Here is a 14,586-nt window from a genome sequence, read left to right on the forward strand (position 1 = left end):
GCCAATGTATGGCTTGAAATACTAGCCAATACATACTTATTTATATGATCGAAGGGCGAACCTAGGTGAGCACGGAAGAAGTTTAGTTGAACGGCGAAAATTATATTGTATATATAAAGTTAATTTTTTTATGTATATATTAGATGTTGAATTTTTTTAGCTTTTTTTTGCGTATTTACTTTGTTTACTTTTTAAATTCTCTTGGTGAAAATCCTACTTACTCCACTGGTATAATCTACTATTTTTACGTGAAATAGAATATGATAACACGAAAATCTCGATAATGACATGATAAATTCGTTGATCTCTTATAGATTTACCCTAGGTTATTACTAACATATTGATAGTGCGTGAGTTAAAATCATGAGTCTTGAGGACGAGAGATCTTACTTGTATAAGAAGTGACAGGATAGTCAACGAGAAGTAAGGCACAACAATCTTTTCATTCTAGAGTCTTATTTTGTCCTCCAATGAATGGAGTAGTAATTTGTGTCCCTCACTTGAAAAGTGTAGTTTATTAATCTAATAATGTGACTCCATGATTCTAGATGTAGTTTCGTTCCTTATCACTTTACGCAACATTGTTTGCTTGAAAATTTTGAATAAGAGTTTTTGGAAAAATATTCAATTTATTCAAAATTATTTTTCGGCCAATATTTTGCAAAAACTTGCAATGGTTTTCTCAAAATATTGGAAAAAATCTTTGTACAAAACTTTTTGGTAGAAATGATACCAGGTAGTCATATTTGAGCATATTGTTTAAAATATATACACACTTTACAATATATTTAAAGATTAGTCAATTTACCCAAACTTCAGGACACAACATTCTAAAATTTAAACCTCAATATTCAAACTTCAGGAAATAGTGTCATAAAGTTCGAAAGTTATGTCTAGAATTTCGAATCTTATGTCCTGAATTTTAGATTAGTAGTTCAGAAATTCAGGACACATAGTGCTAAATTGAAGTGCTGACTTTCAAATTAGAAGTTCAGAAATTCAGGGCACTTAGTGTTGAATTTCGAATTAGCAGTTTAAAAATTTAGGACTCTAAGTCCTGAATTTAAAATTAGCAGCTCAAAAATTCAAGATACTTAGTTCTGAAGATTGGACGAAATGCCAAATCTTTAAATACACTGTAAATTATGGATATATTTTAAATAGCAAACTTAAAAGTGGCCATTAGTGCACTTTGCCCAAACTTCAGTTCAAATGTTTGAAGCAAATCCACGAGGTTGGACGAAGTGCATTATTAGTCACTTTTAAGCCTGCTATTTAAAATATTCATAGTTCACTATGCCCAAACTTCAGTTCAAATGTTTGAAGCAAACATATGAGGTTGGGCGAAGTGCACTATTAGTAACTTTGAAGCCCGCTATTTAAAAATATCCATAATTTATAATGTATTTAAAGACTAGCAATTTCATCCAAACGTTAGGATTAAATATTCTGAATTTGGAATTCAAGACTTAGTGTTAGGGGTGGGCGTTCGGTATTTCGGTTCGGTATTTAAGAATTTCGGTTCGGTATTCGGTTTATCAATTGTATATACCAAATACGTACCATAATATTTCGGTACGCTTCGGTATTTCTTATTTTGGTTCGGTACGGTTTCGGAAATCTTCACTGTCTCCCCCTCCATTAACTAGAAAAATCTGGCGCCAACATTATTTTACCTTCAATTACTCTAATATTGTGCTTTCTTTTTCTTGATCCTCTAAAGTTGTTCACAGAATCTTTTGTCATTCGTTTGATACCTACATTTATGTACTTGAGCCTATAAGATCCAGAGTATTCCAAAATTTACATCGACTTTTTATATTAAAGCCAATGCTGGTAGCCAATTTAGAATGGCGCCATGGTTTTGTGAGATATTATTAACAGTGGCACCAATATATGGGAGTAATTTGCTTAGCCAGAGGAAAGTCTTGCCTTTGATCTGGGATGATGCGTATAGCTACCTTTCAATATAGAGTTAAGTCCCAAGACTCCGACTTTTCTATGAAGTCCGAGAAATTTTAGAAGCAAGTTGACAGTTGTGAGATTTGCTTTCGTTTCGGGACACCAAAATATTGATCTCACCTCATTAAACTATTTTGGTATTTCGGTATACCGAAATATCAATAATTCAATACCGTATATTGTACCAAATTACCGAAATACCGAGATTTCTGTACCGAAATACCGAAAAATCGAAATCGAAATACCAAATTAATTCGGTTCAGTTCGGAATTCGATTTTTCGGATTTTATGCCCACCCCTACTTAGTGTCCTGAATTTTCGAGCTGCTAATTTGAAATTCAGAACACTTTGACCTGAATTTCTGAACTGCTAATTTAAAATTTCGGACATAAGATTCGAATTTTTGGATACAATTTTTGAACTTTAAGACACGATGTCCTGAAGTTTGAACTTGAGATTTAAACTTAAGAATGTTGTGTCCTGAAGTTTGAGCAAATTGAATAATCTTTAAATATATTGTAAATTGTGAATATATTTTAAACTGCAAGCTTAAAGTGACTACTTGGTGCCATTTCCACCATGAAGTTGGACCAAAGAATTGGTCTAAACTAGTTTGGTCCGAGTTTTGGTACCCTCTCTATTGGGTAACGTGCTTTGATATTAGGCCAAACTGTACAAGAAATTTTTACCTCTTATAGCAAAGGTTAACACCTTATTTATTTTAAATAAATACCATTTAAAAAATTATATTCTATAGATAACTTTTACTGTTTATAGCAAAATATCTAATTTTGTTACCTCCTACCCCAGAGCCACTAAATACACTATCCAGTTACACTTTTTTCTTTCTCTCTCTAATTTGATACATATCATTCTCTCTTCCAAATAATACCGGATTCATTGACCGACCACCACTTCTCTTGGCTGGGATTTGGGATCTCCTCCTCTCCGCGAAATCCAGTTGTACAGCTCGCTCTCTCTCTCTCTCTCTCTCTCTCTCTCTCTCTCTCTCTCCTTTCATCTCCTAGATTTTCCGTCAGATTTGAACTTGGTTATCTCAATTCCCAAATTCAAAAATGGGGAAAAACGATTTCTTAATCCCAAATGCCCAATTGTAAGTACTAAACAGAGAATTTGACCCCGGACGGTGGAAGAGCTGCTGAAGACGGAGATAAACGTCGATGTTAGAAGGGTAACGAGCCATGGCTTCCCGTTGTTATTGCTGCTTCTGACATTATTGTTGCATCTGCTGCAATAGGAGTAGCTTAAAATTAGGGTTTGTTCTTGAACAAGGACGACGGATTTTGGGGCTGAGCAACTTGATTTTCTGTTAATATATTTCAATGTATTTCAACGTATCACGCTGTATTTTCATGTGTTTCATTGTCTTTTTTTCATTGTAATTCAATATATCTCGTTGTATTCCATGTATTTCATTGTATTCACTGTCTTTTTTTCTCATTGTATTTCAATGTATCCCGCTGTATTTTATGTATTTCATTGTATTTACTGTCTCGCTATATGTCATGATTGTATTCATATGTTTTTTTAATTAATACAATTTATGTATTCAGATGTATTATATAATTTCTCTGAAAATTGCTATGTTTTTGAGGTATTTTTCGGTTGAGAATCTTTCTTATAACTGAAAATACAAAATTTATGTGTTATAATTGAGTTTGTTGAGTTATATTAGGAGTCTATTATGTTAATTGATTCACTTTGCGTTTTAAAAATAGTGTAATCCCCTATTTCACGTTGTGAATACAGACGAATACAATAATCTGTCCAGCTATAATCTCATGTTTCACTCCATGAATACAGTCGAATACAACAACTGATTAGCTGGACTTCCCTAATTCACGCCTATTTTTGCTATTGTATTCATGAATACAATAGCTTAAATAAATTAATACATCTTATAACCGCAGAAAAAATATCTATAATCCGTAATATAGCAAATGGTATTTATAAATGACTAATTACTACTAAAAGATAGTACTTTATGAAAATTTATGTAGAAGTTATTTGACTTGGGCCTTTAACAAGAAGCCCAGTTTAAGTTATAAGACATTTTTTTCCACCTATAAGAAATCCATTCAAACAAGGAAGTTGCGGACAATAAATTAAAATTGTCGAGAAATTCCGAACTGAAGTGCTAGAATATTCCAATCAGGAGGACCTGCCACTATTCAGTGCAACACGCGGAGGGAAAGTTGAGAGATGTCGTGTTTGGCATCTTGCTGCGCGTCATTGACATGCGGACTCTGCACATCGGTGGCGTCAGGTGTGACCAGGAGCTCAGCTAGACTTGCTTACTGTGCCCTATTTGGTGTTTCCTTGATCGTCTCTTGGGTTCTCAGAGAAGTCGCTTCTCCTCTCCTCAAGAATTTCTCATGTAAATTATCCTCTTTTTTCTGTCTCTTTTTAACCTCTTCAAACTGTTTTATGTTAGCTTTTATGGCTTGATTCAAATTGTTGAATAGCCGGTCGGAGATCTTATTCTTCTCCGCCTTCAAAAATTTAGTCACTATTGGGACGTAGCTGGTTGTACTTAAGCACTCTGACTTATACACGGTATAAGTGATTGTGGAAGAAAAATATTATTGTAATGATAAAAAGTTAGTTTAATAGGAAAGTATCGCATCAGAGTTCGAAAGTGAAAATATTTATTGAAATTGGATTTTTGAAAGGTGTGAAAATTATAAGAAATTAAAATAGCGTCAAACATTTTGGAATGTTCCAAAATAGAAAGAGTACAGTATAAATTGGAAAGGATGGAGTATTAGGCTTCAGACTTCTGGCAATTAGGGTTGTGGTCTGTCCTTTCACCTTTAAGTTCCATCTTCAGTTGTATTTAGGACCAAAAAAAAAGGACAGAATCGTAAATGATAAAATTTACATTTTGCTATGGCAAAACTATCCTGATTTTGAATGTATTCATATAGTTACGCAGGTTCTTTGGGAGAACATTAGATTGTAGTTCTCTGGGAGACCTTTCTAGCTGTTAGGGGCCGTTTGGTAGGAGGTATAAGAATAGTGCTGAATATAGTTTATGAGCAATGCTAGTATTAGTTGGGATTAGTTATGCTGACATTAGTTATGTTGAGATTATTTCTCATCCACTGTTTGGTTTGGTGTATTAAAGCACTGCATAATTTCTTAAAAAAATTAGTTGTTTATAAAAATACCCTCCACATTCTTTAACCTTGTATACTCTGAGGGATTTGTGGGGCAATTATGTCTTTAACCATGCTTATGCATGTATTAAGAACCCATGCATTGCTAATACCATGGTTTGTTATGTACTAGTTGTACATAGGATAATACTAAATAGGATGTATAAATAATACAAGTATTAGTAATACATAAGTTGAAAAAAATGTACCAAACAAGGGATTAGTAATGCACAGAGCTAATGCTTGCATTATATTTTCGAATACCTCCTACCAAAAATCGGTCACACGCTTCACTAGCAAGCCATAGATGCCACTCTTCTTTGCTGATCAGAGTTCAGCTGTACATGGTTGACTGACGACTGCATGCAAACTATTTGGGGGCGAAGTGGTTTTCATATTAATAGGAGAAGATATAAAATGGTTGCTTCGGTTACTGGTTGTTTTGTTGCTTTGCTTCTAGTTGATTCCTTCTCTAGATTTTTCTTTCCTTAAGTAGCTCCGCCGGATGCATCCTGCTTTCTATGAAGGGACTTAGAAGGAGGAAGTTCTACCTGATATGGTACTCAAATGATATATACTCCCAAGTATACTTGAGATCTTTCAAAGCATGCTACTTCAGTAAATGAAGATACAAACTTCAGAGACGATATTATGCTTTTTCTCCTGTTATGACTGTCCTCTTCAATTTTCACATCACACTGAACCTGCTAGGTTTTATGATTTTTTACAAAGTCTCCTTCAGTAAAGAGTTGTCTTTGGTCATGGGTTCGAGCCGTGATAGCAGCCACTAATGCTTGCGTTAGGGTAGGCTGTCTACAGTCTACAGTCTACATCACACCCTCTGGGGTGCAGCCCTTTCCCGAACTTTGCGTGAATGCGAATGCTTTGTGTATCGGGTTTCCCTTTTTTCTCCTTCAGTGAAAAAATGCTAATGTGATAATGTATATTTGGTAGATGATGATGGATTTGACTTTGAATGAGGTACTGAAACTCCAAAAGAATCAACTGATTTGAAAAGAAATTAGCTAATTAGAAAAGTACTCCTTCATTGCCAGAGAGCCTCCAGGACAAGGAGGCAGCGATCAACCACCCACTTTTTGATTTATTTGTATTTCTTTATTGAGAGTAATATTGCCAAATAACTTATAATGTTACAGGTTTTGATTGGAAACGCTGATTAGGTGATATCGTTTGGAAACTATAGAAAAGCGCATCAAATTACATAAACAACAGAGGAATTGACTGCAAATTAGACCTCCTTTTATATATATCTGGCTAAAAAGAAATGTGTCAAAAATTAGTAGTTCTTTGCCAGGAAAAAAGGAACAAAGAATTGATGGAAGTTTAACTCAAAATTCTTTTCAGATTTCTTTCTGTATCTAAATCAGTTTTGTCTCTAAATAAGCCAATAGTCTAAGTGAAATATCTGTTGAGATCCCCCATATTCTTCATGCTACTTGTTGTTTTACAATGATGAAAGTAATACTTGCATTTCTTGCTAAGTTGTTCATATGTTTTGTTGGTTGTAGGGATAAACACTTCAGACAATTACTCGAAGGAATGGTTTCAAGCACAAGCTGTTCTTCGTGTCAGTTTGGGGAATTTCTTGTTTTTTGGACTGCTTGCACTTATAATGATTGGTGTCAAGGATCAAAATGATAAGCGTGACTCCTGGCATCACGGTGGATGGGTTGCTAAATTGGTGATCTGGGTGTTGCTTGTTGCCCTTATGTTTTTCCTGCCTAACGGTGTCATAACAGTTTATAGTCAGTTCTATGCCCTTAAACTGAAATAATTTAGTAGTCAACATTTAAATGATTTTTCTTTTTTTTAGTTCTGAAATTAATTTAGTAGTCAACATTAAAATCATTTTCTTTTAGTATGACATCTACATAAAATCATCAACTGTCATTTTATTTTCTCCTTTCAGAAGTTAGAAGACTAGGGATCTCAATTCTGCCAGATCTACCGTACCTTAGAAAGATTTTTCTTCAAAATTATCAGATAATGTCTCTAGGAAACATAATTTTGCGGAGTAAGTACATGATGAACAGAATATCAACTAGGTAAAGGAACTGGCATGTTTTGACAGTTTAAGTGTTTTTCCTGACAACAGTTCAGCCAGTGTTGTCAAAGGCACGCTTAAGCCCTGAAGCGAGACTTAAAACATGTTGAGCGCTTCGTCTCGCTTTGCTGGCGCTTCAGTGTCGTCATCAAGGTTCTAAGGCATGCTTTTCCTTGCCAATAGCTTAATCCTGAAGAGGCGACACTAAAAAATTGAAATTTCACTTCATCATAATTCTTTTTCAATTTCTTTATCCATATATTTGTTTTGTTATTCACACTTATCAGTCTTGAACTACACATGCATATATATATTTTTTCTCTATTTGCGCCTTTTTTCATTAAAGCCCACGCTTTATTTGCGCTGTGCGTTAAAGACCCAAAAGACCTTAGAGTTTTTTGCACTTTTCGCCTTTGATAACACTTAATTCAGCTTTTTACCATTTTTTTTTTGGACCACTCTTTTTTCAGTTTACTTCTTCCAATAAGTACACTCTCCTCTAGCTTGTGGGTTCAAAATCCTGTTCTATTTTTTTATATTGTGTCGCTTCTTTAGTTCAGATAGTTAACTGTCAAAAATTGTATTTTATTTTCATTTTGCCTGATTGGTTTTATTTTCTGCCTTTGCAGGTTTTATTTCGAAATTTGGGGCAGGGTTGTTTTTGTTAATCCAAGTAATAATACTGTTAGATGCTACACACTCATGGAATGATTCATGGGTTGCAAAAGATGAACAAAAGTGGTTGGTTCAATTTCTTATCCTTTTTAATAATTTCATCCTTGGACCTTTTTTAATCTTTAAAAGTTTGACATTTTTTGTGCAGGTATATTGCTTTGCTTGTGATCTCTGTGGGATGCTATATTGCAACATTTGCTTTTTCTGGAATCTTATTTATGTGGTTCAATCCTTCTGGACATGACTGTGGACTGAACGTGTTCTTCATTGTAATGACCATGATCCTTGCATTTGCATTTGCTGTTATTGCTTTGCACCCAAAGGTAAATGCTCTCTCTGTTGATGCTGTTATTTTCACCTTAACACTTCTTCCCTGGAGGATAACTTTTTAAAAATATTGAAATGCTTCATATGCATTATGCATTACGAAGTCGATTGTCTCTTGCAGATGACATGCATATACTTATATGCATATGTATACGTCAAACATTTCCTTTAGGGTTACCTGCCTATTCTATGCATTCAGAAGAATCACTTTTGATACCTAAATTTTTTCCTTTTGTGTTTTTACTTATACTAATCATCTTTCTGCTTTAACTATGTCCAGGTAAATGGAAGCCTATTGCCGGCCTCTGTGATATCTGTTTACTGTGCTTATGTTTGCTACACTGGTCTTTCTAGTGAACCTCGAGATTATGTCTGCAATGGGCTTAACAAATCAAAGGCTGTAACAACAAGTACCCTTGTTCTCGGGATGCTTACAACTGTTCTCTCAGTTCTATATTCTGCTCTTCGTGCTGGATCTTCAACTACTTTTCTCTCTCCTCCATCTTCTCCCAGATCAGGTACTAAACCCTCTTTGTGCTCTTACTATTTCTTCTGCAGCTCAGTGAATGACTTAGATTTGTAAACCCTTTTTTTCAATTCATGAAGATTCCTGTGATTTCCTTATCCCCAAAAAAAAAGATTCCTGTGATTTGTCTGGTTATTTTGTCCCTTCCCCACAGTGTGGGATATTACTGGGTATGATGTTGTTGTTGTCTGGTTATTGTCAATTTTCACTATAATGGGTGATGATGACTTTTAGGAGAAGCTGTTTATGGTCATTGTCACAGTGTATTCTCCTTCCTTTTTTTTTTTAAAATAACCTAGGGGGAATATTGCTTGTGCCTTCTTAACAATGGATCTTCTAGCATGTACTACCTGTTGTAGCTGTGTGTTTATGTGCCTAGGTGAATTAAGATGGTGAAATTGTTACTAAAAAGCGGAAATATACTCATACAGAATAGTGGAACATACCCATTGTCTCTTTCAAGTAACAGAACTATAATATTAAGCGACATTATATTAGTACATCAGACCTCACACAAGCTGTTGTGATCCATCCATTCATGAGCAATAGTCATCAAAAGTCTTGCCTGTGATGCGGCTGATATCTTGCTGTAGAATTTCTCTAACTGCATATTTTACGCAACTTCACGAAAAATTTCTTGACTAGTACCAATCTTCTGTTATAGGTGAGAAGAAATCCCTTCTTGCTTCCGAGGAGCTGGAATCTGGGAAAGGATCAGCAGAAGCACGGCCAGTGAGCTATTCCTACTCATTCTTCCATCTGATATTTGCTCTGGCTAGCATGTATTCTGCAATGCTTCTTTCTGGGTGGACTAGCAGTTCTGAGAGTTCAGACCTAATCGATGTTGGTTGGACATCTCTTTGGGTTCGCATATGTACAGAATGGGTTACTGCTGGACTATATATTTGGTCCCTTGTGGCTCCATTGCTTTTCCCTGACCGCGAATTCTATTGATCCTTATATAATGATCAGTATGTAGTTATCTGTCTTTGTTAATGTGTGTCTTCAACTTGTATCAAGCTTGTTATTTAAATATAAAATGTCCTCGGTGCTTCTACTGAAAGACCAAGATGTAGTTGTATTTATCTACCGATAAATGTAATACTAGTATTTTGTATCTAGCTTTGCACGTACATCATACTTGCTTGAAATAAAATCCGGAGTAGAAATCCGACTATGCCCCCCACCCCACCCCCACCCCACCCCAAAACCCACTCCAGCTCTTGGCACTCTAAACTCGTTTTGAAAAGTCATTTATAGCCTGTTTGGTCAAGCTTCTCCAACCTACAAGCATTTTTTTTTTTCAAAATTGAAGTGTTTGGCCAAGTTTTTTGAAGAAAAAAAAAGTGTTTTTGAGGAGAAATAAAAGCAGAAAAAAATAGTTTTTTTCTAAAAGCACTTTTTTGAAAAGCATTTTTGAGAAAAATATACTTAAAAACAGTTTTTAAAAGTTTGGTTAAACACTAATTGCTGCTCAGAAGAACTTTTTAAATTAATTAACCAAATATAAATTATTTTTCATCAAAAGTACTTTCGAAAAAAGCACTTTGAAGAAAAAGCTGATTTTTGCATCTTGGTCTAACATGCAATTAAACACTTAATCTATGCGGGTGACCATGGATGCCTATTCTTGTTCCTAAGTTACGAGTATTATGACAGCCTTACTTCCTCCCGTCTATGCAATTCCTTATTTCCGATTTAACGATTGTCTGGAAAAAGAAGGATCAAATTTCAACGAGCAGATCTTAACATATAATATGAATATGAAAGAACAAAAAAATTTGATGCATTTCACTAATACTTAATGAGAAAAGTGATCATACAACTTATTAGTAAGGTTAATAAATATGGAACACTTCATATACTATTAAATATTATATTCCGCAAGATAATTTCAAATATTTCTAGACATTTTTTAAAAAAAATTCTATATAAAATTTTAAAAGTATATATAAAAATTATATTATATATTTATAGGTAGTATTGATTCGAATTTTTTACTATGCCATTTTATTTTATTTGCTATACGTATTCCTACACAATTCTAGAACCCTCCTCTGCTTTCAAAACGTATTTTCTTCATCTTCACACTTGGACCTGCTACTCCTCTTTCATTTACATTGATCTTCTAGCTGGGTCTCTCAATTTCAGGTAAGGGAATCCTTAATTTTTGCTTTAAAATTCGTCTTCGGTGGTTACGTTATAACTTCACGTCTGATCATCTGTCAATTTTTGTCCAGATCTTATCCGTTCTTCTTGTTTTCTCCTTGATTTTTTGGTTCTCTTCGGTCTTCCCAAATTCATGGCTCGTATCATTCTATTTTTCTTGGTAGTAATTTCATTTGCTTTCCCCTTTTTTTTTTTTTTGAATTTCAAAAAATGTCCCTTTAAATTCTATTATATGCGAACAAATTCATGATATACATAAGCGAACGAATTCATGACTCTTTGGCGCAAAGCCAGGAGCTCTTCACCGGAGGTGGTACTTTTTCTATTAGTTTATAATGATGAATTTCCGCATTCCAAGTGTTAAAAACTTGGAGCAAATAGAAACTGATATAAAAAATAAGGATGCTAAGACATTGGAAATATCCAATTCTAGGCACACATTCGAAATGTGGGCCGAAAAATTGAATTTATTTAGAATCAAAGATTTCAAATGTATTAAAAATAAATTATACTTGTAAATTGGGGTACATTTTTATCTTTCTCCAGCCTTATTTGTTGTACTTATTTATTATTAATACTTTATTTTTGTTCATTTTCTCTTCTCTATTATAGTTATTTTACTCTCTGTAGTGTTAATTTTCTATTGCTGTGTTTGTATAGTATTTCAAAGTGTGAGTAGAAAGTTCATTTCTTATTGTAGTCGAGTACTAAAATCGGGCTTAGTTCCTTCTTCCTAGGGAGGGTATGTGATTTGCAAATGCAACCCTCATGCTTGCTTATGATTTTAAGTTTGAGGACAAGCATTTGAAAATTTGCATCGTAAAATTTTATTGTCATAGCATTAGCAGAGGAGGAGATTGAGGATAGCATTAGCCTTATTTCTATCTGCTTGCTGAGTTAATATCACAGATGTTAATAACTTAATATAAGATAGCTTATCCTTTCATCTTTGGTGTCTGAACATTTTACGGAGGTAAGATCTACTCCTTTTACTAAGTATTATAAATTCCTTCAATAAAATTAGCTTAAGGATGTTGATAAAAGAATAAGCTAAGGGCTAAAAAATGTGCAGATCCTTTGGGAGGAGGAATAGCAGATAACGGTTGTAGGATCTTTTTTTGACATGTTTTCTCTTGAGTTGCAGAAGTCATATAGGTCCTTGAGCTAGGAGCCTAGGACCTAGCCAACATAATCAAAATCAAGCTCTCATATTCTTTCATGTAAAAGAAACTGATTTTCTTGTTTGCTGTTTTTGTATTTGCATGTTCTATTGCCTCTTTTTCCTGAACTAAAATTTCACTTTCTCATGCATGTTCCAATATGAAAGCTGAGATCTACAAAAACTACAGTTCACTCCAGATCTGCATGATTAGTGAATTAGGGGATTGATAGCCCGTTTGGCCAAGCTTCTAAAATCAACTTATTTTGAGAAGTGCTTTTCTCAAAAGTACTTTTTAAAAAAGTGTTTTTGGTGAAGCAGTTTGTGTTTGACTAATTAATTTGAAAAGCACTTTTGAGCAGTAATTAGTGTTTGGCCAAGCTTTTGAAAACTGCTTCTAAGTGTATTTTTCTCAAAAGTGCTTTTGGAGAGAAGCTACTTTTTTCTGCTTCTCCAAAACTGCTTTTCCTTTTCCTCAAAAACACTTTTTTTCCTTCCAAAAGCTTGGGCAAACACCTCAATTTTTGGCCAAACTTTTGGCCCAAAAAAAAGCTTGGCCAAACAGGCTATGAGTGTCATTTAGCATTGATAGAAGTTAGACTGGACTAATAGCACATGAAAGAGTGCAGACATCCCTTTCCATATTCAGTTATCAAGTTTTCTCTCTTATATTAACTCTGAGTTATTTAATGAAGTTGAATTAATGCAATGGGGCTCGCATACATTACATGGCTTATGAATAATTAGTATGTGTTTTTAATCCCTATTGGGACCATTGCTTAGTTTGATGTTTATACTATATCTTACTTGGTGTATTGTATTTTTGTGCTTCTGAGCATTCTTATAACTCTTACTGACGTTTCTGATGTTGCTTATGTTGTACACTTGATGCGTATGGAGATGTAGATTCATAATTTGGAACCAAATCTAAATGCGTCTTAGCATATATTTTGATCATTGGCCTATTTGGATCTGTTTTTGACAACTCTATTAGTTCATTCCATTTATGAGACTGGAAATACAACACGTCAAAATTCTTGGCACTAGGATTTGTAATGTCGAACATTCTTTACCACCTTCTACAGCAAATTTTGAGAGGCTCTTTTGTACCTTGAAGAGATTTGTCTTCAGAAATTTGACAGAGTATCTCTTCCAAATTGTTGTATTGATGCATCATAGCATAACTTTCTGTCCTTTTCATGTATTCTAACATTGACAGGTTTGTGTTCAGGAAGATATCGAAATCTTAGCAATGGAATGGGCCATTTTTACTCATGAACTACTCTTTCAGCCTCGTGATTTTTGGTAGTGGTGATCTATTTGACATCTTTGACCTTTGATACCATCAGACTATATATGTTATTGTCGACATGTAAACAATCTTTTTATATATGTGCATATGCTGTAAACCGAGAAAATCATAATAAAGATGGAAATGATGTGTAGCCTAGCCAAGAAAAATAAATTATAAATCAAAATTGGCAAATGAAACGTGCTTCTTTCTCATTGAAGCACAAAGTTTTAAAAGATGCCTGCATGAAAATTTAGAGTTTCCCTAAAATTGTTAAGTCATGGGATGACGCATTTCTCTTGTTTAGTTAATTACTTTTATCATTTAATAGCTTTTTCACTGACATTTGAGCGTCATAAAATTCTCGGTAATTATGCCTCACACATCATCCATGTCTTGAGTAACATATTCATTAGTTTTGGCATAGGTATTTGATAAGCGAATCTTGTTATCTCTTTATTGAAGTTCTTTATTGAGATTCTTTCAATGATAGCTTGGAAAGAGCTCGCACACAGTAGTACACTATACAAATGAAAATTTAAACATTTCAAACCAAACTTCAACTTTTGTTGGAATTCTCGACAGGTTTAACAATTATTTTGGCATAGACTGCAAGATTGGCCAGAATGTTGTCTTCAACAACCTTAGAAGGTTCTTTCTCTTTGCCTTCATTGGGGTCTTCTTCCTTCACTTCATAATTGTTCTTTGTGCGATACTCAATCTTAATCCCGTGAATGCATTTAAAGTGAAGAACCACTCCTCCATTAGAGTGAAAAACGGAAGAAACACATCATTCTGGAATGATAACTGGTTAGGACACGGAAGCTTAAAGGAAAGATACCCCGATATGTTTGGTTTAGCACATAACCAGCATAGGACAGTAGCTGATATGAGGAGTCATCAAGGATGGGAAATCGCTCTCAGAAGACAGCTGAATGACTGGGAGATAACAAGATTAGCTGACCTTTACAAAGAGCTGGAAGCATTTAAAGGATTACAGGAAGGGTTTGATTCACTTTGGTGGCAGAGGCACAACAGAGGGGTTTACCGGGTGAAGGATGCATATAAGATTTTGAATCATAATAATCAACAGGTAGACCTATGGCCTTGGAAACATATATGGAAAACAAAGATTCCATACAAGGTAGCATGCTTCACTTGGCTACTAGCAAAGGAGGCGGTATTAACCCAGGATAATCTCATAAAAAGGGAATTTCTCTATCTACCACAAGA

At 34.5% G+C, this 14,586-nt stretch overlaps 1 protein-coding gene and 1 long non-coding RNA gene across 4 annotated transcripts; both read left to right on the plus strand.

The window, feature by feature from the left end:
* Positions 1-4,059: 4,059 nt before the first annotated feature.
* On the plus strand, positions 4,060-9,851 carry LOC104245719 (uncharacterized). Its single transcript, XM_009801378.2, has 6 exons — positions 4,060-4,360; positions 6,671-6,907; positions 7,836-7,947; positions 8,030-8,204; positions 8,489-8,726; positions 9,399-9,851. Exons 1-6 carry the CDS (start codon positions 4,186-4,188, stop codon positions 9,686-9,688), a joined length of 1,227 nt encoding a protein of 408 aa, XP_009799680.1. The 5' UTR covers positions 4,060-4,185; the 3' UTR covers positions 9,689-9,851.
* Positions 9,852-10,736: 885 nt separating this feature from the next.
* LOC138870057 (uncharacterized) lies at positions 10,737-13,591 on the plus strand. 3 transcript variants are annotated; one of them, XR_011400274.1, is made up of 2 exons: positions 10,737-10,885; positions 13,282-13,591. It is a non-coding gene; the product is annotated as an uncharacterized lncRNA (long non-coding RNA). The 3 variants fall into 3 exon arrangements; XR_011400273.1 differs by having other exon boundaries at positions 10,753-10,885; positions 10,975-13,591; XR_011400275.1 differs by having other exon boundaries at positions 10,753-10,885; positions 13,294-13,591.
* The last annotated feature ends 995 nt before the right edge of the window (positions 13,592-14,586 follow it).

This window comes from Nicotiana sylvestris, chromosome 6, assembly GCF_000393655.2.
Source record: "Nicotiana sylvestris chromosome 6, ASM39365v2, whole genome shotgun sequence".
Lineage (NCBI taxonomy): Eukaryota > Viridiplantae > Streptophyta > Magnoliopsida > Solanales > Solanaceae > Nicotiana > Nicotiana sylvestris.

Bases quoted from the DNA above. Each gene is read 5' to 3' on its own strand.
- LOC104245719 (XM_009801378.2), top strand. From the start codon at position 4,186: ATGTCGTGTTTGGCATCTTGCTGCGCGTCATTGACATGCGGACTCTGC. The intron at 4,361-6,670 runs GTAAATTATCCT...TGTTGGTTGTAG, and splicing joins TCTCCTCAAGAATTTCTCAT to GGATAAACACTTCAGACAAT. The intron at 7,948-8,029 runs GTTGGTTCAATT...TTTTTTGTGCAG, and splicing joins GCAAAAGATGAACAAAAGTG to GTATATTGCTTTGCTTGTGA.